This window comes from Lutjanus erythropterus, chromosome 6 (genome assembly GCF_056507025.1).
Source record: "Lutjanus erythropterus isolate fLutEry1 chromosome 6, fLutEry1.hap2, whole genome shotgun sequence".
Lineage (NCBI taxonomy): Eukaryota > Metazoa > Chordata > Actinopteri > Lutjaniformes > Lutjanidae > Lutjanus > Lutjanus erythropterus.
Window position 1 is genome coordinate 32,182,438 of NC_139322.1, and position 26,972 is coordinate 32,209,409.

The following is a 26,972-nucleotide window of genomic DNA, read 5'->3' on the forward strand; positions in this document are numbered from 1 at the left end:
CGAGCAGAGCTGATGCAGTCTGCACTGCTTCCACTACCCGGTCGGTCCGCAGGCTGCTGGACTGCGCTGCCGCACATTGCACCAGAAGCTACCCAAGTAGTAACACACTACCGAAACGTGCAATGGCCAAGGAGTAGTGTTCACAGGCATAGATGGTAAACCTGTGCAGTGTTCGCTGAGGGATTATTTGTGGGTTTTTTTCTTCCTGGAGGTGTGATATCGCAGCCATGGTGTGCTGTCAGACTCCCAGAAGTTTACGCAGAGGCGACTGGGGCTTCGCTCCTCTGCTGGCTGCTGCGCTGCTCAGTCTGCTGTTCGCAGGGATGCAACAAACCACAGCGTTTCCCTCCTGGAGGTTAGAGGTATGCTGTGACCACTTTATGACATGTACGAGCTGTCATCGCACTTCTGCAAGTCCAACATATTATCTGGTTTGTAGTAATGAAGTTATGTAAGTAAGTTGTCATTTAAAAGTACATTGCACCAAACTCCATTCAAAATTCTGTGATTTTATACTGACTTTACGTTTCTGTGAAAGTGCTTACGGAGGATGTTATAGCTTGAACTAATTTTTAATAATTAAAATCCACTTTTCAGTTCGGCATATAGTGTATGGTCTTACATGAGGCAGCACTTATTTCAAACTAACTTTTGTTAGTAAATTGTTCAACTCCAATTTACTGTCTTCCAAGTTTAAATTATATTAATAATATTATTATTAATAATAATAAATTCATACTTCAAGGATCTTTTACACCCCGAATTCGCCGCAAGAACATAAAGATTAATAATCTGCCTTATCATATGTTAGACAAGCTGTGTACATTTAACAGTCAGTAAAATAAAATGTAATTATAACATTTTTTAATGAAGTATGGTCTAGAGTAGAGAAGGAGAGGTATCTTGACAATCACAGGTCAGAACTAGTAGGAACAGAGTCAGCCTGATTATCAATGACATAATTTAGGGTTCACTGTTATTGTACATAAGTTCCCAGCTTTTAAAGACTTTTAAAAGGGAGCCACTGTCTATGCAATTTCAATCATTTTTTAAACGTATCATTAGTTGGACATCATCAGCTGAAACCACTCAGTTATAGCTTACCCATGGCAATATGCATCAGATTCAATTAATGTTGGGCTAAGGTGGAGAAGTCAGAGGAATACCATAATTAGATTAGACTCTGGAATGGATCCCTGTACAGTAATATCTTCAGTGAACTGGATAAATGTGTTCCTCCACACTACTTGTGTCACTGCCACCCACCCACTGTGATACAGAGCCGGAGGGATAGCTTTATGTCATTTCCTTTGCCACACACTCTCATTATGTGTCGATCAAGAAGACTGCTGTTGAGGATTACATAACTGCCTTAGATAAGCTTTTTGTAGGGTGCCAGAATAAATTACTGCATAAGTAAAAGATACATTAAAGTGTAGATGTGGCAGTGAATAAAGCTAGGTCAAAATGCAGTCAAAAGGCATTTTCTATACACAAAAAGTATTTCTATATTTCACATTAACACTATTTTTTTTTTTTTTCAATAAATGTTGGCAGCTGTGTATTCTGAATGTTCTACGTAATTCTCAGATTTTGGCAAATAAAGATGCATGTTGAGTAAAAGTTCAACTGACAGCGTGTTTTGAAGAAAATAGCCATTGTTTAATCTTTCTGAAACTAAGGATGAAAATCGCAATCCCTGTTTAAACAGTCTCTGGGACTGAGGTCTTCCAGACTCCCCAGGATCTTCTGGGATTTGTCCTCAGATGTTTTACCCTCTGAGTCAGCACAAACCACTGGCTACAAGGTTTACAAGTATTCAGATCCTTTAGTTTACCTAAGTAAATGTACTATTTTACATTGTGAACATACTCCAAAAAGGCAAAAGTCCTGCATTCAAATTTTTACCTTAGTAAGGTAAGTATTCTCAGCCAGAATTACTTAAAGTATCTAAAGTAAAAGTACTCATTGTGCAGTAAAATGGTCCCTGTCAGTGTTTCTCTATTATTTATGCTGGTTTGGATTAATATTACTTCTGTATCAGTGTGTATGTTGCATTTAACTGCTATTTATGTTTATACTTGAGCTCATTTACATAGTACTTCATATACTGATGTGTAGTTTAATCCACAGCAATGCATCATGTTCTTTAAGACCATCATATGTTTGTTAAGGGTGGGGGGGCATCAATACATCTTAGTATCGTGCGGCATTATTCGATACACAGATTCTAAGTATTGCTCTTTTATTATATGAATTATTAATATTGCAAATACAAATTCAACTTTTTGGCACTAGAATAGTAAAATCAATTGCATTTTCTGTCCACTAGATGGTGCTTAGATTTATTTCTGGTGAGGTCAGCAGAGATCACGATCCACAGGGCCGGATTGATTGGTCAGTCTGTCTGCTTGAAAATCCCATTTTGCTGCAATAAAAATGAGTAAAGGTGAAGAAAATGAACAGACTGAACAATTTATCTCATTAGATGGAAACTGATGTTGACAAAATTTTTCTTTGGTAACATAATTTGCAGTTGAAAAAAGGTAATATATCACAATTAATGTTATCAAGTAGTAGTAGTAATATCGTACCATAACATTGAATCATGGGGCCTGGCTTCTGGTGATTCCCACTTTGAATGTTTGTAGTGTTGCTGTCCAGTGAGAAGCAGGAATCTCTGAAAAGTAAACTTTGCATGGTGTCAGAAAAACAACCCTCTTTTCAGCTTTTTGACAATGATCCAGCTGATCCAAGAGGTTCTTTAAATCTTTTTTTTTTTCAGTTTAAGAAGTAGGAGAATTTTCTCAACCAATAAAGAAACACTTATCCTTCAGTTTATCAGAAAAAAATCACATTCAAAAGCACCAGATTTGGAGATACGTGGTTTTCACTGGACAGGAAGGGTATGAAAAATGTGTAATCTGAAAAGTACCTAGTAACTAAAGCTGTTAGACAAATGTATTAGAGTGAAAAGTATGATATTTGCCTCTGAGATGTAGTGGAGTAAAATAATAAAGTTAGATCGAGTGGAATTTTAGTACAAGTACCTCAAATTTGTGTGTACAGTACTTGAATAAATGTACTTAGTTACATTCCATCACAGTGGTTTAGTCATTTGTTTTGGCTTTCATGGTTTATGCTTGATCTTTGTTTGTGCCAAAGCGTGAAATTAGATTTGCAGTAAATATAACAAGACACGACACAGAAAGAACAGTATTGGCCTTGCTACATTAAACACCTCATAAATCACTGAACAGGAGACTCCAGTCTGTTAGCTCAGGTCAGGAAGACAGCTGTTGTATAAAAGAATGACCAGTGCATATAATGCAATACAGAGACTTTATATTTAACATCATTCAGGACAGCCGTGTGGGACAGTCTGCCAGACTGCCTGCCCCTTTTTCTCTATTTTGGTAAGGAAATGAAGGAAGTACTGGATCTATTTGTCTTGACTGGGCGAAGCAGAAACAGGAACCAGAGGATAGGGTGTAGAATACAAAGTTGAGGGAGTGGCTTTGATATTTGCCCTCCATCTTCAGTATTTTTCCCCAGGAAGAGAGCATAGGCTCCATAGGTCAACCAGTTGGAGCCGGTTCAAACAGACTGATTTTCCTCGCTAAGACTGTATTTGGATTTTATTTTTGTCCTCTGAAGAAATTAAATGATCAAATTCACAACAAAAAAGCAAAGATTTAAAGGTCCAGTGTGTAAGATTTCTATTATTGGCAGAGTATGGCACAAATTGAATGTAATTTAGTATACTTTCATTATAGTCAAAAGAAAATAAGAATAGTTGTGTATTTGTTACCTTAGAATGAGCCGTTTATATCTACAGAGGGCACACGTTTTATATTTTTTTCCAATCCAGTTTAGATGAAACCGCGCCCACTTTTGCATGACACACCATATGACAGCCAATCAGAGTCTACAGCTCTAAATGCAGCTAAAAATTGGCACTGAATTAGATTAATTTACTATTTTTCAGAGTGTCGAGTAATGGCAAATGTTAATAGTCGTTAAGTTTCAGTCAGCTTCAACACTTTCAGTTAAGAATAGAGGCTGTATTATGTGTAGCTCTGGTTGTGTCTGTGTTTTTCTTGCGGTTGGTTTGTAAAAGTAACAGCCAGTGGATTGTGAGATGTAGTTTGCCCTGCCTGCTGCTGCTACTCTCGGCGGACGTTGTGGTCGCCATCTTGGCACGACGGCTGCCGAAACCAAGTATTCCTGGCTGTGCCTATCGTTTTTCCGAGCTCGGTGTGTGTGGAGCGGCAGCCCTCCCTGCGAACGCCCGGCCTGTCCGCTCTGCCTCGCCCAAAGACACTCTGGCAGTGAACAGCGGCTCCGGTGGATGAGTGCTCCTGAGAAGCAGCGGGCCAGGTGAGAGGGACTGACACAGCCAAAGAGGTCAATGCGTTTACCGACGAGACTACAGTTCATAATCCACTGTATCAGCACTACGGCTGGCTGTTTGTTTAAACCAGCCACAGGAAAACAAGCTTCCAGCCTAGCGTAGTTGTCAATGGCGATGCTGTCGTCATGCAGAAGTGGGGTGGTTTCATCTAAAGCAATAGACGCGCACAGGTTTCCTTCCACGGAGGCCACCGTGTTTCTACAGTAGCCCAGAATGGACAAACCAACAAACCAAACACTGGTTCTAGAAATGGCCCTTTGCTTTTTGTGGCCACCATAGGTCTTCCAACATGCTTGGAACCGGAGATGAGATGTTTGCAAACTGCCAGCTCACCACTAGATGCCACCGAATGCCACACACTGGCCCTTTAAGAAAAGTCAGCTCTAATGGGGATAATTTTCTGTCAGTCTCTCCTCAAAAGATTTCAGACTGCTGCACTGAATTGTTCACTCAAAAATTTGTTGCAGTATTTGTGTGGAAAAACAAATAAAGTTGTGGGAAAAAAAAGCTTGAGAAAGAAGTTCAAACCCTACCTACTGTCACACCTCCACACACCTGGCTGTGGAGGTGTGATCGCTGCATAAACTAGCTGTGCTTGTCCAATTTTCAGTTTCAGAAAGTTACAAAACTCGACAAACACAGACCACACAATTCCTCTGTTCAAAAAAAAAAAGGTGGAGGACGTTTCAAATGTTGTTGGATGATCTGACAGGGAAATTTTTTTGAAGCATACTGAAACCCATAGTCTCCTCTTGGCTGCTTCCTCCATCCTCCTGCTTCCCTGATCTCTCTCTGAGGACTCTGTCCTGTGTGCCTTTGTAGTCTCAACACGATTAATTGTACCAGTGGAAACCGGCGCACATGTTTGGACCGTCTCTGCTACAAGCTATTCAGGTGTTGCGCTCGGTTGAACACATGGAAAGTAACAAAAACTGTTGTGAGAACAATGAAAAAAGACAAGTTGGAAATTTAAGGTGAAAAGCTTTACACCTCCACACACCTGGCAAAGCATGGAAGAGAGCGTGTTTGTTGGAATGTCTGTTTTGTAAAAACTTAAGATTCTGAAAGGAACATGTCTGGTGTAGATAATCCAACAACCTACGTAGTTTGAGGCATATTAAGGCCTGTGCCTATGTGCCTGTCAGACTCCATGCACATAGTTAAGGTTAAACAGTAAAGATTCAGTTCATATGAGCAGTTCCTTAAAGGACCAGTGTGTAGGATTTAGCGGCATCTAGTGGTGAGGTTGTAGATGGCAACCAACTGAATACTACTCACCTCACCCTCCCCTTCCAAGGCTGCAAAACTTGCAAAAGATGCAAAAATCCATCTCTAGGACTTTTTTTGAGCTGCTATAACGTGAATTTCCGAGGTGTGGGATCTGTTGTGACCTGGGTGACCTCTCTATCATGAATTTTTGATCCATGGTGGTTCTATACGTTTAAAACGTTGGTAGAACCGAGAAAAGTGATTAAAAATCTGTGACATTATCACAATGTAAAATCTATGGGCCGAGTGGGCCACATACTACGGAAGTAACCCAGAAGCTGGAAAACTTTTTGGGGGCTTGCACCAGGGGAGCAATTTTCATTGAGCTGAATGGATACCATCTTTGCGTACGCTGTCTAGTTCTATAATAATACATCCATGATGAGGATCCACGCCCTCTATAGATGTAAAGGACTCACTCTGAGGTAAGGAAAGCACAACAATTCTTATTTCCAGGTGACTCTACATCAATGAAAAGATACTGATGAATATTATATTCAATTTATGGCAATAAATCCCCCTAAATCTTGAACACTGGACCTTAAAATTCTCCTTAAATATATCAGTCAGGACAGGAAGCCTTCCCAGTCAAGCACAAAATGGACTGCTTCAGTCAGGATAAGGGTCCAAGTGACTTCAAGTGTTGGAAAGTGGATTTATTACTTAAACCCATCTCCATAAAAAGTTATAGATTTTAGCAACTGGTGTGATCACTATTATGGAATATCACAGCCAGAGGCAAACCACAACTGAACTTCAGTCAGCATATTTATGAAAGCACTAAAATGAAAAGCACCCACAGACAGACTTTCAAAGCTATAAAAATAGCATATAATCCAGGTGTGATCACTTGGAGTCAATGTTGCCCATCCCCAAAGAGACATCAGACACAACCTATCTGTGAAAAGGATCATACTCGTACTACGTTTGGAATACACTTTTACTGCTGACCCCCTCCGTTTCCATGAGATGGAATGCCCTTGCATGAAAATCTAATACATAATATTCAGTTGCAAGGCAGTTCAAATAACAGCAGCTGAGCATAGCTGCAGTTGTCCAGATTTGGAGAAGTGGAGTTTAATGCCTGCCACTTCAAGTCAAGTCAAACCCTCTCCAGGTATTGTAATATGCATTGATTTAATGGTCCAACATGTAAGATTTATAGGGATTTATTGGCAGAATATGGGAAAAAATGAATATAATATTCACACACATGTTATCATAGGTGTATAATCACCTATGACCAGTATCACCTTTGATTACTGGTTTTAGAGTCAATCAGTAAAAGACATCTAACACCCTAGTCTCTACCTGGATATCATTCATCATGGAGCACCATGAGGTTCTGTTCATGCTGATACTGATCTATAGTGCATATCAACAGAGTTTAGAGGACTGTACATATGAACGTCTCATAAGACAGTATTAGATAATATAATAATGCGGGCACTGCTCACCTTGTTGTCAGTCCAGGTTGCCACATTTAAGTAGCAAACCTGCTACTAGTTCACCAGTCACCAAAATTCGCAAATAAGAACATTAATGTATTACATTAAATGGTATGTTTCTGTTCACTTGACAATGGCCCGAGACCACCCCTTAGAGGTGGACCAGAAAGCAGTTGTTTGGTCCAAACATCCGGCACTCACACCAACCCACACAAACCATACCAAGGAGGTAAATGCCCCAGGGTTCAGTTCAGCTGGACTAAACATGACTTGTACGAATCATCGTGTTTTTGTTTAGCTGTTTTTATCTACAGAGGGTGCAGGTCCTGATCCTCTTCCATTTAATGCTGCAATATTGCAATGGTCAAAACAGACTGGCTTTAGATATGACCGTTTTGCATGATTTTCACAGCCACCATACAGTAGGTTCTCCTACACACTTGGAAGGGAAGGGTGAAATGAGTTGTTTGCAATCTGCAACCTCACCGATAGATGCTACTAAATCCTTGACACTGGTCCTTTAAGGGACAAAAAGTCATTTATTTATATAAATCTCATTGAATTCTTTTGGAAGCTTTGTCCACACTGATTATCTTTAGATTAGTAGTAGCTTTGGATGCCTCAGGGTCCAGTGACTGCACTTCAGTGCAAAGTGATTAATTAAAGGTTTTTCTTTGTCCAAGGAAGAAGCTTACACCACTGTGTTGCTCATTGGGATCCGCAAAGAGGCCCGGTCGCAAGTGCTACACCTGTCCAGGAACAAGCGCTACACCCTCACCCCGGAGCAGCTCAAATGGGACAAGTTCAAGCTCACATACAAGTATTTATTTGCAAATCTTCCTCCAGTCAGTACAGTACAGTTGTAGAAAATGGGAAAAAGGAAAGCAAATGCTTTGACAAAACCCCAGAGAGAGTTAGACTGACGTTGATTTTGGCAGGAAAACACAAGCACAGATATTTTTCAGTTGAAGCAGGCCAAGTTAAAGATCTTGAAATCAGATTACTGTTGATGTGGGTTAGATGCACCTTAATGGAATCACTGAAATTGTAGAACAGGACCAACTAAAGTTCAAAGTGCATCATCTGACAGTGATTGCCTTTCACAGCTCTCTGTTTGAATTTGTCAGAGGGAAAAATAAAGTGATATATGGTGAAGTTTAACACCCACACTGCAATTACATGGCTACAACACATTTGGATTGTGCTGCTATAACTGTCTGGAGAAGATCCAGTGATACTTTATTCTTCCTGGAGCTGTAAAAAATGATACCGCAAAGTTCTTCATGAGAAGACTGGATTGAACTAAACAAGTTTGATCACTGGGTTTTTATGACCCAACAAACTTACAGGTAACTTTGGTACATTTAAACCTGCACTGCATTTTCCTGTGGTTGCATGTGCAAGTGACTCATGGGGATAACAATTTTTGACAGTGGTCCAGCACTGAGAGAAACCACTGCAGCCAGTAAAAGCGAACCTGAGTTGCAATGTAACTAAAACTAACTAAAAGCACTTTGATTTTACCACTGACAGGCTCCGATTGTCTTTCTATGCCTGGTGAAAATATGGAAAAGACTGGTACAAATATAGACCTTTTCAAAGAGTAAGATGCTTTTTGTTTAATCAGAAAGAGGAGCTCATTTCTGTTTGAGAAAAACAGTACTCTTACCCCTGGTCTACAGTTTTGAAGGGTTAAAAACAATCAAGGCAGTTTTAATTGAAAGAAGTATTAGTTTATGTCAATGGAGTTTGGTCAAGTTAATCGGAGCGTTATGACGGCTGTTTTTGGTTAAACAATAGGGCTCTTACTCTGTGGAAAAATGTCTGTCTCTATAGGGACCTTTTCCGTTATGCTGTGACACAATTGAAAAAGCAACCTGAGCCTGTCAGCGGCAAAACAAGCACTTTTAGTGGACTTACTTTGACAGTGCTCAGTTGCCTGGAGGGATTATGTTCGCTTCCACCACTTGCGGTGCACTCGCTCAATACTGGACCAATTTGAAAAATTGTTGTCCACATTAGTCACTTAGACATCAAAACATAGGAAATAGGGTCCAGGTTGAAAAATACAGCAGTTACTCTTTAGGCTGATAGTAGACAAAAAAGCAGATAAGGAGCCAAATTTCAGTCTTTTCTGAATTAGTAAAATTTTATCTTCATCTTGATCATATTGACAGTGGATGTTGCTAACAGATCGATATCTGATTCTTATTAAAAGTAGCCATATCAGTTTAACCTTAGCCAAGATTTAGGAGAATATCAGGTCTCAGTAATGGAGCTGTACTTGAAGTGCTTGTGGGAATTCTGGTCTGTCTGAACAGTAGCCATTGTGTTTTGGCAGGTTCCTCTCCTGTAGAGGAATGTGTGTGTAGAGACCAGTATTAACTACACAATGGTGTTGTTTCTGAGCAGGTTGCTCTCCTTCCCCACAAACTTGATAAATGCCAGCGACACGCGTCGAGGCATTGCCAAGGCCTTTGGCATGTGGAGTGACGTCTCGCCGTTCAGCTTCAGAGAGGTGCCAGCTGACCAAGACGCAGACATTAAGATCGGTGGGTACTCTCTGCATGTGGCTGTATCAATCGCCAACAGATGTTCCTTGGCTCCGAGCTGCAGCCTTCTGCTCTGTCGTTACTGTTTTTCTCTCCGTGCTGTCATCGCAGAGATGTCTTCGCCTCCAAACTCATTAAATCACACTACCGCGACTATATTACCGAGCTTATATTCAGCATGATTCATAATTCTAAATGAAAAAAATAAATGCTTAACAACTTCCATACATGTCAGCTCATGGTGAAGCAGTCTAAATTATGCTTTATCTGTCCCTTTGGGTACAAACTCCAGGGTCCTGCATAAATTCTCAGTGACAGTGAGAGGAATGGTTGTCATCCTGCGGCGTGAAGGCTGAAGAAAAAGTTCTGTCTGTTGTAATTCATCATCCCCCTGCTGTAGTCTACACACAGCACAAATAATGGAGTGAGGGTTTCCCTCCTCGGCTCTAAGGTATGTGTCTCTCTCTCTCTGTGTCTTGGCAGGCTTCTACCCCGTCAACCACACAGACTGTCTGCAGTCCTACTTGCACCATTGTTTCGACGGCATCACAGGAGAATTGGCTCACGCATTCTTCCCGCCAACTGGCGAGATCCACTTTGACGACCACGAATACTGGATTCTGGGAAACATGCGCTTTAGCTGGAAGAAAGGCATGTGTCTTTATCATGTTTGTTGAAACTGCTCATATTTAACCCATAAGGTGATGGATGCAGCAGATGCTGAACCGGACAGCTCGCGGGGTGCATGACAACTGAAAGAGAAAATAATCAACGGTATCTATGTTGCAGGGGTTTGGCTGACGGATCTTGTCCATGTGGCAACTCACGAAATCGGCCACGTCCTGGGACTCATGCACTCCATGGACCCGAAAGCTATAATGCACCTGAATGCAACTCTGACAGGGCGGAAGCTAATCACACAGGATGAAGTGTGGGGTTTGCACCGTCTCTATGGTGCGTTCATAATCCTCATGGTTCTTACTCTTCTACCAGAACACAGATGGGAAAGTTCTTCCTTTTGGCTTTGACAATTGTAAATACATCTAATGACGCTATCAGTCATCCAGGACATGGGATATCTAGAGGTACTAAGTAAAAGGCAAATGGACTTATTTGGTCTGGAAGACATTTTACAATTCATCCAAAAGTTGAAGCACTGAATGAATGGAAAACTTCCTCAAGACCTAAACAGCAAATCAGACTGGGATCAGACTACATGACAGGCCTGATGGCCCAGCCTGACAGACACGGGTGTCAGTGGGGTTGTTCTGATTCCGATACCAAAAGTCAGACAAAAGATCTCCACACTGATAGCTCCCAGAAACTTTAATTAATCAATGTTTTGATCTTCATCAAGCATTGTCAAATTTTGACAGTCTTTGTCAAAAGAGAACTGATGCAGCATCTTAGAAACCTCACAACATCCTGAGAAAAAGACCAGCACCAGAACATTTGCCTTTTTTCGCCCAGTTTGACAAGTTCTCATTAAACGTTAGCCATTGGTGGTCTTACAGGGAACAAGGGAAGTTTTTCCTCGCCACTGTTGCCTTAGTGCCTGCTCTTGGTAGGAACTATTTAGTCTCTGTAAATAATACCATTAAGAGTACAGTCTAGACCTGCTCTATATGAAAAGCGCCCTGAGATAACTTCTGTCATAATTTGATGCTATATAAATAAAAATGAATTAACTTGACATTGCCAAAGTGAAAGAGTATTATTGTTGGCACTGTCAGGTGGAACAGTGAAGCTGGTCCCTGGCACAACCTTCCCAATCACCTGCACGTCATGAAAGACGGCAAGGTATTATTTGGTCGGGGTCCAACGTGTAGTATGTCATGTCTCTCAGCCAAGTCGGGGCAAGAATTCAAGAATTTAAGTGATGGCTTAATCTGACTCAAAAGGCAGAAATATTGTGCAGTCTGATCCCAACACTAGAAGAATTACATCTTGATACACTTGTGAAAAACCATTGGTAGAAAACCTATGATCCAATTATCGACCAGAATGTGGACCACAGTGTTTGTCCGACACTGAAAGCCAACGTGGCATTAATGAATATTGTATAAACTACTCATGAGTCATCATTAGCGTGTATTATGGTGAGTCATTTTCATTGGAACAAAAAGCAGATCAGGGATCCAAATTCTTTTGCTGCTGACTGAGTGCCGTTGTCTGATCCTTCTCCTCCTCCTCCTTTTACTCTATCTCCCCTTCTCCTCCAGGATGTTTGGACCGGTTATTTATCTGCCCGGCCTGGGCTCGGAAAGGGTATTGCGACAGCAAGCGCAAGCTGATGCAGAAGCACTGCCCGTCCAGCTGTGATTTCTGTTACGGTAAGACGCAGCAGCAGAAAGCAGCAGCAGTCCAGAGGGAGGGGAAAAAAAAGTTTTCTCTCAATTGAGCAGTGCAAGGAGCTGCTGTGAACCGTTTGCCAATGGAGCAACGGGAGCCAACAGGTCCAGCCGCGCAGAGCTGCGATGGGGGTTTTCAAGAATCTGATGTGAAGGGAGATTACACTTGCCACTGGAGGAGTTTAGTGTGTTTAGATCTGGAGAATAGCAGCGTCCCCAGGGAGGCAGTGTGTGTCTTGGCCCAGGACACTGACAGAGCAGATACCTGTTGATTATTGGCTGTCTCCACACTGAGTATTGATAACACATCTGCAATCAGACAGCCTAAGCTCCTCTAGGTTTATTGTGTGACGCTCTGGTGCTGAGGCGTCCTGTTGCACAACAGGAAATGGCTCCTCTTAACCATCACAGCCCATAGATTGTTGTGGCTTTCTGAGATTTTTGTCAGCAACAAGGGACAGTGTGGAGAGAGGCAAGAGGATACGATTCCTGGCTCGCAGTAATCTGTTCCTCATTGTTGATTGGGAGACGTTGTACGGCTGTGGAAAATTCCTGAGTGACTCCAAACCGCTGGAATTTCAGACTGTGGCTTGAGGGTTAGAGACACACAAGGTCAATTTGGATTTTTGCGGCATTAACGAGAGCGACTGTTTTTTAAGCAGACTTTGGGTTGATCACAAGGCGGCCGGTTGTGTTTGTCAGGAGCCAGATGGGAGATATTATATTGATAAGACAGCCGCGACGCTGGCAGGTCAGAGGCTGTGAAAAGCGCATTAAGTGTCTGACGTGATAAGGTTTGTATCAGATATTTTGACAGTAATCAGTGTTTCAGTAAGGGGCTTGTGAGGGAAAGTTATGACGTCTCCAGACGATGAAATATACCGAGGTAAAGGATCGTCTCTGTGTTTTTTTCTAGCAAATTGCTCTCAGATTATTGTTTTATGGTCACGATCATTAAAGCACAATCATGCATGTTTTATTTTGGAGCATCACCTTAAAGGGACAGTTCAACCCAAATCAGAAATGTTTCCTCTTACCTGTAGTGCTATTTATCCATCTAGGTTGTTTGTGTGTGTGTGAGTTGCCGAGTTTTGGCAATAGCGACCATAAAGATGTCACCTTCTCTGGAATATAACATCAGGGCTACACTGCCTGCATGAGCCTGTGTGTGGCGGCCAGGCTGCCTCGCTGAGCTGCTTGCATGGCTGTGGTGGACACACAGACAGCGTTTCTGCTGTGATGCTGCTACTGCCAGCAATATCTTTCTACATTTGAGTTTGCAGAAGAGTTTTGAATGGAAGAAAAGAGATAGGGAGCGCATCGGAAAATTAGAAAAATACTGCCTTCACCCGATTTTTTCATATCTGACATGTTCTACAGATACAGACATTGAAACTGGAGTGAAAGGTGTCATGTTGCTGGTAAGATGTCGATATGACTATCAAAAGATAATTTTCACCGTCTGTTTTTGACGAGAAAAAATAGACCAAATGCCAAATCTCTAAGATAAAACATTGCTGCAGCTGCAATGCTTATGCAGGCAGCGGGCCCAGGTGTTATGGAACTAAATGGCACTCGGCTTGTGGGGCTCAAAGCGCCAAAAGAAATACATTTTAAAAACTCATCAGCAATGTATCTTTCCAGAAATCATGACCTGGCTACTCAGGATGATCCACAGACTTTGTGAACAGTTTAATGTAGGAACTACTTTGTTTCCGAAGTACACCACGCCATTAAATATTTACATCCAGCACTGCCACAAGCATAAGCCATGCTATGATTTCTAGAAAGAGACACTGGTGTTCAGCAGGGCTGCAACTAACAATTTTCACTGTAAATTAGTTATTTTCTTGATTAATCAATTATTTGTCCATAAAATGTAAGAAAATGGTGAAAAATATTCATCAGTGTTTCCTAAAACCCAAGGCGCCATCAAATGTCTTGTTTTGTCCACAACCAAAAGATATTCACTTTTGAGTCATAGAGGACTAAAGAAAATATTCATATGTGAGAAGCTGAAATCAGAGAATTTGCACATTTTTAATTTTAAAAAAACTACGCAAAACAATTGATTAGCAAAACAATTGGTTATTAATAATTGATTAATAATCGTTTAATTGCTGCAGCTCTACTTTTGGTTCTTTGATCACCACAAGCAGAGTGCGCCCAATGTAGATGGATAAATAGCACTACAGGTAAGAGGAAAATCTGTATTTTTGATTTTGGGGGTGAACTGTCCCGTTAAGTGTCTCCCCTCTTTTATTTTTAGAATTCCCTTTCCCCACTGTGGCTCCCACCCCGGCACCCCCAAGGACCAAACACAAGCTGGTCGTCGAGGGCAAGAAGCTGACTTTTCGCTGCGGGAAGAAAATAGCATCAAAGAGAGGCAAAGTATAGTGAGTATCTGCCAGCGGACTGCAGTGATTACAGTGCGATTTCACCGAGCGCTAACATCTAACTTCTGTTTCAGCTGGTACAAGGACGGGGAGCTGCTGGAGTTCTCTCACCCGAACTACATCACCTTGAAAGACGACCACATCACCATAGTGGCCAACGCCATCAACGAAGGCACATACACCTGCATTGTGAAGAAAAAAGAGAAAGTTCTCACAAACTACTCATGGAGAGTACGTGTGCGCTTCTGAAGGCCACGCCGGCACCAGCTCCTCTGCACACTGAACGGGACGCAATCACACAAACACACACGGTCACAAGCAGACCTCATTCACTAGGGCACATATTTCTGTTTTTTTTTTTAAATATTGTCTTTCTTGTATCTTACACATACAACTGTCTATCGTTGATTGTCACTGTGTTCAGGCGTTTGAATATGTGCAAATAATAAATGTTCCGTGACACGTTTAGTGAAAATACTACCTGACTGTGAAAAGCTGTTCCTGACAGATGTTGCGGTTTGCGTTTTTATTTGGTGGTGAAAGATTCTTGCAGCCCTCGTCAGCTGTTTGGGACAATAACTCTGCATTCGTCAGGCCTGGATTCCTTCAAAGGCGGTAATGGGTTCCAAGGCCACCCAGGGGTTCTTGGGGTGTCCCCAGCAAAATGGGAACTAATTAGATTTCACCGTGGTTCAATTCAAAATATATTAGCCAAGTTGGAGAATGTATAAGAGTATCTTCTCATATAAAGAGAGCACAAAATCTTCCACTATAAGTCCCTGGGGATAAGTGGCATCCAAAAAATATCTGTCCCTCTAAAGTGTTTCTTTTTAAGGGCCTGAAAAAGTTACAGAAGTTCTTGCTTAGATGCATGCCATTTGAGTAATTTACGCACTGACCAAACTAAGCAGCGAAAGCCAGAATAAGCAATGTTGTCTACAGCCTTTGGAACTATTTGGACCTTAAACCACATATGGAACACCTCAGACGTCTAGCTTACTTTACTAGCCTCACAGTGAAGCCAGCAGTCTGCCTCCAGAGACTGAGCAGTCAGTTCCACTAGCAGCTCTCCTTCCAAGCTTATTCAACACATCAGGTGTAATAATCTGCAGAAGGACTCCGGTGGGGGCAGGGGATAGATAAAACTGATTAATGAACATTTCCATTTAGTGCTGGCTCTGAACGTCCCAAGGCAAGAGGATTTTTCTACACCCCCGTTCCAGTGAAAGCAGCGAGCGGTCTTGCAGGGAATGAAACTGTACTGTTTATTTTTCTTCGGCTCAAAATCAAAGAATTTATTGGTTTAATTCTGAAGTCGCAGAAGCCGTTTAAAAACAAAGGCAGAGTGCAGTCTGGGCCTCTTTTCCCCCTGAAAGAACAAAGTACTGAGACAAAGTGTGCAGTGCAAAGAATGACATCACTTTTGGACAGCGACTACCAAGTTGGGTTCAAGGCTGGATTTTTTTTTTAGACTCGACTTCCCTTCATTTTTTTTCCTCCTCTGGCAGTGTGTGGTTGTGTTTGCATAGCTTGGACAGAGTTTATAAATATAGGGAGAACAGCAGACAAAACAAAGTTTCAAACTTTATTTCTAGCAAAAACATCGTCCCCCTGTCATCAAGTGACCTGACAGTCCCAACTAAATTTTTAGCATAATGCTGGATGGAAATGCAGCCAATGCTGCATCATCATCATTATACAGTAGCTCAGGCAGCCAGGAAATACCAACCATTTATAAAATCTGGTCCTCTCTCATGAAGTATAAAAGGGAAAATAAAACAAAAGTCAAACATGAGAGCTAAACTCCTAACAGATGTATGGTTGTGTCTTCTCTTTAAGAGCTAAAATGGCCACATTTAAAATGATGAAATGGCTTGAAAATACAGAGAAAAAGAAGAAAAAGAGAAGAAATTCTGGAACATGTTTGATCCACCAGTCATGCTGTGAGACAGTCCTGACTATTCGGTAACAGTTGTAAATGATCAGATATTGATCAGGTTTACAGTTGTAAACCAGTGACACTGTTCCAGTTCCAAGAAAACAACCAGGTCCAGAACTTTTTGCTCCCTCTTTCTCAGCTCAGCAGGCAGGTGTGTGCTGCCGTTTCAGGGGCTCAGAATTTGAGGCTAAATCCTGGACCGACTGCAGACGCTCCCTGGTTGCTGGTTGTCAGGTGGAAGCCTGTGTCTTTGAGGTCGTCATCACCCTGGAGAGATGATAGAAACAAAGTTCACTTCAGTTTCACTTCTTATATATTTATTATAAAACTGACCAATACCACACTGGTTACCTTTGGAGATCCCATAACAGGAATGGATTCTAAGATATGAGATATTTTGTGTGTATTCATCACAGGTATGCATGAACATCTTTATTAATTATATTACTAAAGTTATTATTATTTTCTTGGGTTCAAGAGGAGTTGAACGAGATCTGTTTCACAAGCTTTCCCACCTTGACAAGAATAAACAGGGTTCCTACACCTTTTTGGTTTTTTTTCCAAGTCAAATTGAGACACTTTTCCAGAATTCTCAAGGTGTATTTTCCACGTTCTCAAACACCTTACAGTTGTGGTAAATTACATATTTATATACATATACTGAAAATTATTATTTCACTTCGTCATCAAATTAAATCAAATGTTATCGTGCAATAACCATGTACAATTATGTTTCGTGACAGAATTGAACAGACGGGTGATAAAGTTTCATGCTTCACCTGGTAACCAAGTAGAATTTGCATTCTTTGTAACCTGGCAAAACCAATATCTGACTAATTAATCTAAAAAGTGACCTGCTCGGTCTGGTGGCAATTTATTGCAAAAGTAATGCAATTTTAAGCATTTTTATCCAAAATTCAAACCTTGAAAACACTTGATTAAAATTCAAGTGTGAAAAACAAAATACAACCAATAGGACTGGGATGAAATGCTCTAATTTGTTGGTAAGACTGCTACTATCAACACTATCTTACATTGAAAAATATCAGCCTCGAGCTTCTGGGTGGGTAGGACCACTGCTGAAAACATTAGGGACTAAAGGGTGCTCATCATGGAAAACACAAGGAGGAAATACCCGGACACAAAGCAGAAGCCTGTAGGTCTGTAATCTATTTAACACAGACAGCGTTCGGAAAGCCTGGTAGCTCTATGTAATGGAGAAAATGGAGCCTAATGTCCTTACCAGGTGACTGTAGCCCAGGCCTCCCTCGGGTGGACGAGGACTGGTGCCTCTCTTCACCCTCTGCTGCTCGCTCTTGGCTGGCCAGGTGGGGAACATGGACGGGTCGATAGGCAGCGGCGTCTCACGGAAGTACTCATGCTTGAGCCCCTCGTCTGATAAGATCCTCTTACTGGGGCAGTAGGTGAGGAATCTGGAAAGCAGTCATCAATCGAGTTCATATGGAGGCGGTAATACGCATTGTTTGAATAAAGAAGTGCGTAAAATAACCAGACAGACTGTTGTGTGGAGTTTTTATTATTTATACAGAAACCTTTGTGTGCTGCTTAAAAATTGTACAGTTTCATTTTGAGAGGTAACCTGGATCCAGACCCCTGAGTGGCTGCTCTCATCTTTCTGATTTTTTTTCAGAAATTGAAATGGGTCTGGTGTTTTGCTCATTGACGGCCGTTTCCCCAGGTGGAAAACCAATCAGGTCTTTGTAGGAGGGACTGACCATGGAGTAGTCACCTTTCTGTGAGCCGAAAAAGTAGTGACAAGAAAAAGGCCCAAAATATGACGCAAGTGGGGAAGAGACTGACGTAACCATACGAGTTGTTGCAGGTTCGCTGCTCCCAGAACTAACTGTTTCTGTGTCGACCGAAATGGTTAAAATTTTATTGTAAAGGATGTAAATAGTGGCAGAAGATGTGGTATGAGAAGGAATCTTCATTAATGGGTAACTTCTGTATTTTTAAACCTTGATGCTAGAGAAAAGATTTTTGGAATTGGTCTGGTATTGAGGGAGAGTGCTGAAGCTGGCAGAAGTAAATAAGCTAAAACATAATCGCACACCATTAAAATACCTCCACTAAAAATGCGTGTTTTTGCAATTGATAAGCTCAGATTGTCATTTTAAGTGTCTGACAACATTATTAAAAAGACTGTGACAGAGGCAGATCTTCTTCAAAGAGTAATATGTTTTCTTTTTTAAACCAGAAACAGCTGCTTTATTTCTTGCCAAATTTATACCAACTCTCTTTGCAGAAACATTAATTTCATCATTTCAATTTTTGTCCTTCCACTTCTCCAACAATTACCAAATCTGGTTGTCTGGTTGAAATAAACCCTTAATAGATCTGAAAATGTTCTGCCTGTATAGCTGTTTCTCGCCAACGCTTCACTGACAACCTCCCTCTCACTCCTCTCTCAGTATTTTCACATCTACTGGAGTGAATAATGGGTTTATTTTTACCAAACCAGAGCTGGTGCTTGTTGGAACAGTGGAAAGGACAACCAAGACCGTTCTGGTGAGTTTTATTTTGTTTCTGTCAAGTTTGAAAGAAGATGACGATAAAATTACTATTTCTGCAAAGGGACTCTGGTGAGTTTGGCAAGAGCAATAAAACAGCTGTTGCTGGTTACACAAAAAGGATATTTCCCTGTTTAAAAAAGCTCTGTCTCTGTAGCGATCCTTTCCATAATGTTGTCAGACACTCAGAATAACAATCTGAGCCTGTTCAGTGGCAAAACAAGCTGTGTATATACTGCACAGTTATAGCTTAGTTTTGCTTCCTCATGCTGCATTGGCCTCTCTCAACACTTGACCATTTTCAAATACTGTTGTCTCCATTAATACAAAAACATTGTAAAATAGGGTTCAGGTTAAAAAATATTGACATTATCCTTTAACTACATCTACACAGACAATCTGGACACAAGATGCAGCCCTGAACATGAGGGGCCAGTGGGTTTGTGCGGGGAGTCCTAACTGTATATGACAGGATCAACACAGCATAATGGGGAGCTGCTCAATTGTGATAATTGGCTTTCTGACCGTGTCTGATAGGAATCCACCATGGGTGAGTGGGGTTGGCCTGAAAAGATTTTATTAAACAAACTGTCTCTGTTTTTGTGTGGAAGGAATCCCTGAGAAGGGTTACTGACTTTATGCAGCTTTATGACATATGAGATCAATGCTGGCATTGAATGGGATGATCCTCCACTTGTGTCCTAATAATTGTTTTTGTTTTGGAATTCCAAGAACGTGTGTTCTTCCTGCACCTGTGAACCTTCTTCTCCTCCTCAGGACCCTCAGGACCCCAGAGCCCTGCTGGTTTTCATTCCAGATCTGTTTATACCCAGGACACAAGGCGATGGAGACTAATTACTGGGTGGGATAAAAAAAAAAAAAAAAGCAGCAGCACTCTGCTTCTTGAGGCCCCGAGTTAAAATCAAAATCGCTTATCTAGCTAATCTTATAAAATGCGTGTTGAAGCTCCTCCTCAGGTTGGACACCAAAGGCCCTGATCTTCAAACCGTTCCTACACACGGGGGTGTGATATTCCAAACGGCTCTGCGATGTCTACCTGCCAAACTGAACCTCTAAACTTCTACTAAGCCGCTCTTGCTCTGTCTGAAGCTTTTCAAACACACCTCTCTACGTGTTGACCTCCTGCGGTCTGAATCTGTCCCTGGGTAAACGCCTTGTGAGTCTTTTGACAGCTGGAAGGTTTCAGCTGCGCTGGTCAGGCGCCAAACTTCCACTGAACCGTGATCCCTGCAGCAGCACAGTGGACATGCTGTTACCATCCTCTGCAGCTGTGAGGTGACTGAGCGGGATGGTTTTGTCATTTACAGGTGTAGGCAGAAAGGCTCTGTGGGTGGGTGAAGATCTGAGAGGAGAGCTGAAAGGCTCGTCTCTGCTCTTTGCAGCTGCTAAACAATGCTGATCATCGGAATGTGCAAGGAAGAATTATGAAGCTATTACTCTGTGTGTGTGAAAATGGTTTTCCGTATTAAATGTGTGTTTTCTAAAACATTTTCCTGTAGTGTGGAGCATCACCATGGTGAGCGTGTGTGTGTGAAACGGAACAAGGAGATGGAACGGGCCTGCTGCTGAGGCATGTTGATGAATTACCAGTCCGCTACCGTTGTCATGTTTTAAGTCAGCTTGCCAGAAATGCACTGACTGAATAAAAAGAGCTGGAAAGAGTAACAGAGTTTGACAGGGTAGCACTGCGTTCATCCAACTAAGGCAATTTCCACTGGAGGAGTCATGCTGATAGTTATATCATATTATTGGTTGATATTTGCTTTTTAATTGCTACCGGTCTGTGTTCTATCAATAATGGATGGAAAATAATATAACGTCTATGTTGATATTTTTGAAAACTAATTCAATATTTTCGACCTTTGAAAAATTCCGAAATTTGTAAAACTTGGTTGAATAACAATAAAACCATAAAAACTGATTATTTCAAGCTGTTTTTTTCCCTTCCTATTTCCTGGAACAAACGCACTGGTGTCTTCATCATGCCTTTACAGCTACAGCAGTTTGTCAAGAACACAGTTATCCACACACAGTACATGAACAAGGCTTGACACTAAGCTTTTTAAGCCAAGGAGCAGAAATGTTGGCCTATTAAACTAACATTAAAAAATCAACAGGAATTTGGGCGATTGTTATATTGTACTTACAGACTCAAGGTTCTAACCCATGAGCTTTAGAATACAGAAATGTTATTGATTGTGGAGTATTTTCACAGTGGGATTGGTATTAGTACTTTTTGTTTAGGTAACAGATGTGAATACTTCCACACAGGCTGGCTGCATCTGTGTGTGTCTGAGCCCTCCTCTTAAAAGAAGGTAGCTTTGTAGGTAGCCTTTCCGTGTGTCTGAGGGGTTTGTTTTGAGAGTGAGCTAGCCTGTTAGCAGCTACAATTAAATCAGCTGATCGATCCTGTTTTCTTTTAAGATTTTTTTCTGTCACGGTGAAACAACAGAAACGACTGGAGGGTCAGAGGAGCGGACAGCTCTGCAGAGCCTTGTTGTGACTTATAAAATTCTGAAACAGTGGCAGCAATAAATGTAAAATTGTGTAACACAAAAACTGCACAGTCATGTGCACACAGAGACAGAAAACAGTTGGAATACCACAGTCAGACTAGCTGCAGTGCAGTAAAGACACAACGTAGTGTGCGTGAGGTGTAATAAGACAGCTTTCAAGAATCTTACTTGTTCATGAGGTCAAAGCCTTGGTCTGAGAGCAGGGCTCCAAAGCGCTTTCGCAGGTTGTTGTAGGGATACTCTGTGAAAGTCATCTTCTTCACAGCAGGCAGCTCGCTGTAGCCGGGCCAGATCTTCTCGCTGGGTGACCCCAGATCCTACAGACAGACAACACATGCACAAGTCAGCAGACAGCAAACTGTTAGTGCAAGAGGAGATGGATATGAGATATTCCTACTTTGGCAAAAGTATTCATCAACCACAGACATGGACCAATCCTAAGTACATTTCAATATTTTAATATATCATTGGTAAGTTGACTTTGGAGGCCTGAGTGACATCAGTCCACACAGCTGTCATGCTATATGCAGATCAGCTACTGAAATTTTCAGTAATAGTTAGCTGAATGCTTTTCAGTAAAGTACTCAGCTAACTATGAGGGTTTTTCCACAGGCCTGGGTCGGTTCACTTAAGCTGTGCTGTGCCAAGTCATGATGACATGCAGGGATAGCTGAACTGCACCACTGAGGCCATGGCCAACCTGTGACAGCCTCCTGTCCTTCGCTGTGTCCACAGCTGCTGAAATTGGGTGGTTCAAAGGAGAAAGCTGTATTTCAAAAGTTTTTATGCTTTCAGCCTTGAATCTCTGAGGTTTGGAGTTCAATTTCACCCGTACTCCTATTGGTATGTTCAGATATCAGCCTTATTTTAACGTTTACCAATCGCTTTTTGATTGTGAGGAGGTTAACAGAGCTTTATTTGTGGTGCTATTCTTCAATAAAAATGATCTAATCATCAAGATATGGCCATATTCTGCACTATTTGGTCAGTTGATCAGTTTGAAATGGGGATGCACGATATTGTTTTTTTTAGCTGATACCCCCTGATAATCATCTGATTCTTGTGACTGATGCTGGTAAGGTCACCAATAATTTCACTTTTTTTTTTTATTTTGAAAGGAAGTTCATATAACCTGAGGGTAAGAAAGACTAAGATGCAGTGAGCAAAGATGGATCTGACTAGTCAAATGCTCACAATATTTTTCTAGCAAGGACATAAAAAAAAAAATCTAATATATTTTGGCTTTCATAGACCATTTTGACATAATCTGTCAAATCAAATGTTATTAATGACAGTATTTTGAGATCTAATTTCATTGCTGGAACAATCAATAATAAAATGAATATTCTATTATCAGCGGGTTACTTATCGGTCCTGAAACGTATCATGAATCCTTAGTTTGAAATATTGTAGGGAGGAACGGTACAAACAGTAACAGCCACAGTGGAGTGAACAGGGCTGCAGGCGACAGGCTCTCACTGTGGTTTGTGACGAGTACACCTGCAACACTTCATCAAGATAAACAGCTTTACCTTATTGTGCTGTGCAGTGGAAAAACACTCACACTGTGCCAGCACAACTCAGCTGCTCGTGGCCATTCACGACATGGCTCGGTGCAACTATCTCCCTTACTATGGAAAAAGCCTATGTGGTGAGCCTCTCAGTTTCTTAATAACTTCATCAGCTGGGTTAATGTCCACCAAGAGCTCCACCTTGTGGTGCACTGCAAAACTCCATGCTGACCTACTCTTGACAGTAAACACACTCAACAGACTTACAGGCTGTAAACAGGAGAATTTTACCTTTTATGGTGAGTACTTACTTCATGTTATAAGAAAATGAAGATTTTTACCTTGAAAATCTTGTTAATTTGATCAATTTCAGATTTGCCAGGGAAGAGAGGTTTCTGGGTGAGGAGCTCGCCAAATATGCAGCCCACTGACCACATGTCCACAGCTGTGGAGTACTCCTGCGGAGAGAAGAACAAACACCATGGCAGTCCGCAGAAACATAACGTAGACAGTCAGCCTGGCACGCTTCTACGCTGAAGTCTGTCTTTTGTGTGTAAGTGGATGTGCTCTGATGGGCTGCTGGACTTCTGCCGTCTGGCTGTGTAAATCATACACTGTAAAAGTGCTTCAGTGGTATTTGGTTATCTTATAAACCAAAACCGTCACAGATGTTAAAGTCTCCTGGAAATAAGTCTTTGGACAAACCAATCAATCAAGACCAAATCTGTGAAAAGTACATCACCTTAATATCTGTAGTTTTAGTTACTGTGGTTCCTGTGTGTTGTGGGTGGAAGAAGTGTGAACTTGAATTCCTACCTTGGCTCCAAGCAGCAGCTCTGGTGATCGGTACCACAGGGTCACCACTACAGGGGTGTAGGGCTTCAGGGGGGAACCATACTCCCGGGCCAAACCAAAGTCTCCAATCTATAGTGCAAGACAGTTCACTCACATGAACACACCACTAAAGAAAAAGCAACATCTCAGCATTAATATGATTCCATACACTACTTATTTGAAAAGTTCAAAGAGCAGTGTGATTCATATTTTCTATTGTCGGCCTGCATAAAATTCATCTGACAAATGTCTGTAAAACCCTGGTTTATTTACACGTGGACTCTGTCTGCCGTTCATTTAGCCAGAAATTCATGCTCTAATTGACTTTTAGTAATCATGTGTTGTTTGTTCAACTGTGCTGTATTGCTGCTAGCTTGGAATAAAGTTGTGCATCATCAAAAGATGGATTAAAGGAAACAATTTTTCCACTTTCCGTACTCTACCAAACTACAGACAGATTTTTAAAGGGGAATATCATTTATTTGTTTTAGGATTTTTTTAAGTTTTTTTTTTAGGTAATATTTAATCAAGTCACTATTTGTGTGAAACAGTCAACTTTGCTTTATAGTAATGGCCATACAATCTGCCTTTATTTGGAATATAAAAATCAATCTGACATGGATGGACTCTGGTATGAATGTGAGATAGCAGCTACTGTAGCGAATATTAGTAGCAATCTTGACCTTTTTCCATACATAAATTCTTACTGCATGGATCACAAAAAAAAACATGATTTTTTTTTTTTTCTTGCATTAACTTTTCATAAGACAAGTACACAAAAAAGGAAATCCAATACAATCTAAACTGTCTGCTACATTTCTAGTCCCCAGTGATAAAAAAAAATCCCAAGTGGTGAAATGTGACAAATCTATTTCCCAGTGACATGTAATGGATGGTAGAGTCTGTGTCCAATATCCAGCAACAGGTAAGGGGTGAGAATCCTATGATTTGGTTTGATTCAGATTCTTTGGCTTCTTGATTCAATTCAGAATTGATTCTGATTCCAAAATGGTTCACATTTTGAAAAGTTAAATACATGAATCAATGAATAAATTAATTTGAAAGCATCTCAGTCTCCTGTCTATATGAGAGTATTAAAATGAGGGGGGGGGGGGGGCAGAGTGGACAGCAAACTCTCTGGTTTAAGTTGTTTAAGTTGTTTAATTTCTGGTGGTCAGACGATTTTGTTTGTCACTGCTGCGATCCTTCAACATTAGTCTTTGGGTGATGGCGTAGAAAGTGTACACAATATACTTCACATTCATCTCGCAAAGGTAATTATTTAGACATTAAATCAAAACAGTCTGCAACCGCTGCATTTTGTGAAGACCAATGATAAGATAACTTTAGCATGTGCACACTGTAAACTGGTTGCTGCACTGCCCTTTTTAATTCCACTACCATCACTTTACTAAGCAACATTTAGAAAATCCAATTATTTTTGTATTTGTGAAATGATTCAGATTCATCCACGTCTGAATAGCAATACATCTAAGAATCAATCCCCCTCCACCTGGAAAAATGTAAACACGGCTCGTTTCATCTGATTTCAAGAAGAATCATTAAGGTGTCATTCAGGTATTGAGAAAAACTATATAGAAATAGCTGATCTTCTTGCAGATGGTCTTGTTTGCTTATATTGGTTGAGACTGTTTCATAACCAGTTGTACTTGTAGTAGCTTTAAATTATGGCAGAAGACAACTTTTACTTGCTGTGGACCCCAAGGAAGAAACTAGGCGGCCCCTTCAGTTTGCAGGGTGCGGGTGAGAACCACAGTCCTGACGTACCTTGAGAATGCCCTTGTGGCTCAGCAGCAGATTGGATGTCTTCAGATCTCGATGGAGAATCCAGTTATCGTGGAGATGTCTGACACCTCGAAGCAGCTGAATCATCAGAGTCTTTACTTCACCTGAAGGAGGAATGTCATGCTTAAATAGAACTCTTGTGAGGTGAGTAAAGCAATAAACAAGTAGAAAAGAAAAATCTATCATAGATCACATTTTAATGAACACACAACACCATTATCAACTTTTCACTGAAATGGACACACAGTCCAACAATGTGTTGTGTTACCTGGCAGGAAAGGCTGCTTCATGGTTTCCATCAGACTCTTCAGGTCATGTTCTACATAGTTCATCACAATGTAGATCTTGTCCATATTACTCCCAACAACTATTTCCTAATACAGGAGAGAAAGGCTTAGCTGGAACATGTTACAATACACATTAGCCAATAAGAGTGTTAATGCCTAAATGATTAAAGTTCTCTCACCCTTACTGTGACGATGTTTGGGTGCTGAGCTTTCAAGATTGTATTGATTTCCCTCAAAGAGGTGATGGGGAAGCCCTCTTTCTCCTTCTCCATCTTCAACCTTTTCAAGGCCACAATCTCATCTGCAAACATGAGATCATATCTGTTGTTTCACCAATAAACACATCTGTCAAAACAAAGGAAAACAGACCTACATGTTTATTTCCATACCCGTCTTTTTGTCCTTGGCTCTGTACACCACACCGTAGGTCCCCTCCTCTATTCTGTTTAAACATTGGAATTCCTCAACACTACGACAACCCTGTAAAACAGAACACAATGTAAATGAAGGCCTCATCATACTGTTGACTTGCATTCTTGCATTAGATGATTGCATGATGACAGTTTGTTGCATCTACCTGTAAAGCAGGCAGGTACTTGGGCAGCTCTTTCTTTAGCTCCACAGGTGAAATTGGAGGGGAGTCTGGGATGTAGTTCTCTTCGGGGGTGGGGGAGCGAGAATGAGTTTGAGATTGTGGAGTGGGGTCACCGTCTCCTGCTTCATCCTCCTCCTCCTCCTCTTCCTCCATGTCCTCACCGCTCTCCTCTGAGTCGTGGTCGAAACGGGACTCTGGAACTGAGAGGCGATGGGTGAAGTCAGTTTGAGTTGCTAGAGTTTAGATTTGGAGAGGTCAAACCTTCAGCAACACTTGGTAGTATAAACACCAACATATCTTGTCTTGTGGTCGCCATCAGGATCATGTCTGTCTGAATTTTAGTTATGGGTCATTGTTTATTATGCTATTTGTTGGATTACATATTTACTTTCATTAGCAAAAGGTGTTTGCTCAGTTGTTGAGTTGAGTACAGAACTTCGTTCTTATGATAACCAATGGTCAGCGGTGACTCTATCCACTGATGAAGACCATGAGAAGCTGT

The 26,972-nt window shown here is 41.2% G+C and overlaps 2 protein-coding genes across 4 annotated transcripts in view; one reads left to right on the forward strand and one right to left on the reverse strand.

The window, feature by feature from the left end:
* mmp23ba (matrix metallopeptidase 23ba) lies at nucleotides 1–16,337 on the forward strand. Its single transcript, XM_084721665.1, has 8 exons — nucleotides 1–362; nucleotides 7,815–7,951; nucleotides 9,544–9,683; nucleotides 10,167–10,334; nucleotides 10,473–10,637; nucleotides 11,906–12,016; nucleotides 14,304–14,430; nucleotides 14,505–16,337. The coding sequence occupies exons 1-8, from the start codon at nucleotides 228–230 to the stop codon at nucleotides 14,677–14,679; spliced, it is 1,158 nt and encodes a 385-aa protein (XP_084577791.1). The 5' UTR covers nucleotides 1–227; the 3' UTR covers nucleotides 14,680–16,337.
* The window catches only part of cdk11b (cyclin dependent kinase 11B), a 17,019-nt gene continuing 6,048 nt past the window's right edge, over nucleotides 16,002–26,972 (reverse strand). For all 3 annotated transcript variants that reach the window (XM_084721664.1, XM_084721661.1, XM_084721663.1), the window contains 10 exons: nucleotides 26,453–26,670; nucleotides 26,265–26,355; nucleotides 26,055–26,176; nucleotides 25,857–25,962; nucleotides 25,571–25,692; nucleotides 23,765–23,872; nucleotides 23,290–23,406; nucleotides 21,606–21,754; nucleotides 17,613–17,802; nucleotides 16,002–16,636 (listed from right to left, as the gene is read on the reverse strand). In XM_084721664.1, coding sequence (XP_084577790.1) covers nucleotides 16,544–16,636; nucleotides 17,613–17,802; nucleotides 21,606–21,754; nucleotides 23,290–23,406; nucleotides 23,765–23,872; nucleotides 25,571–25,692; nucleotides 25,857–25,962; nucleotides 26,055–26,176; nucleotides 26,265–26,355; nucleotides 26,453–26,670 — 1,316 coding nt within the window. In that variant the 3' untranslated portion in view covers nucleotides 16,002–16,543. The remainder of the gene's footprint in view (nucleotides 16,637–17,612; nucleotides 17,803–21,605; nucleotides 21,755–23,289; nucleotides 23,407–23,764; nucleotides 23,873–25,570; nucleotides 25,693–25,856; nucleotides 25,963–26,054; nucleotides 26,177–26,264; nucleotides 26,356–26,452; nucleotides 26,671–26,972) is intronic.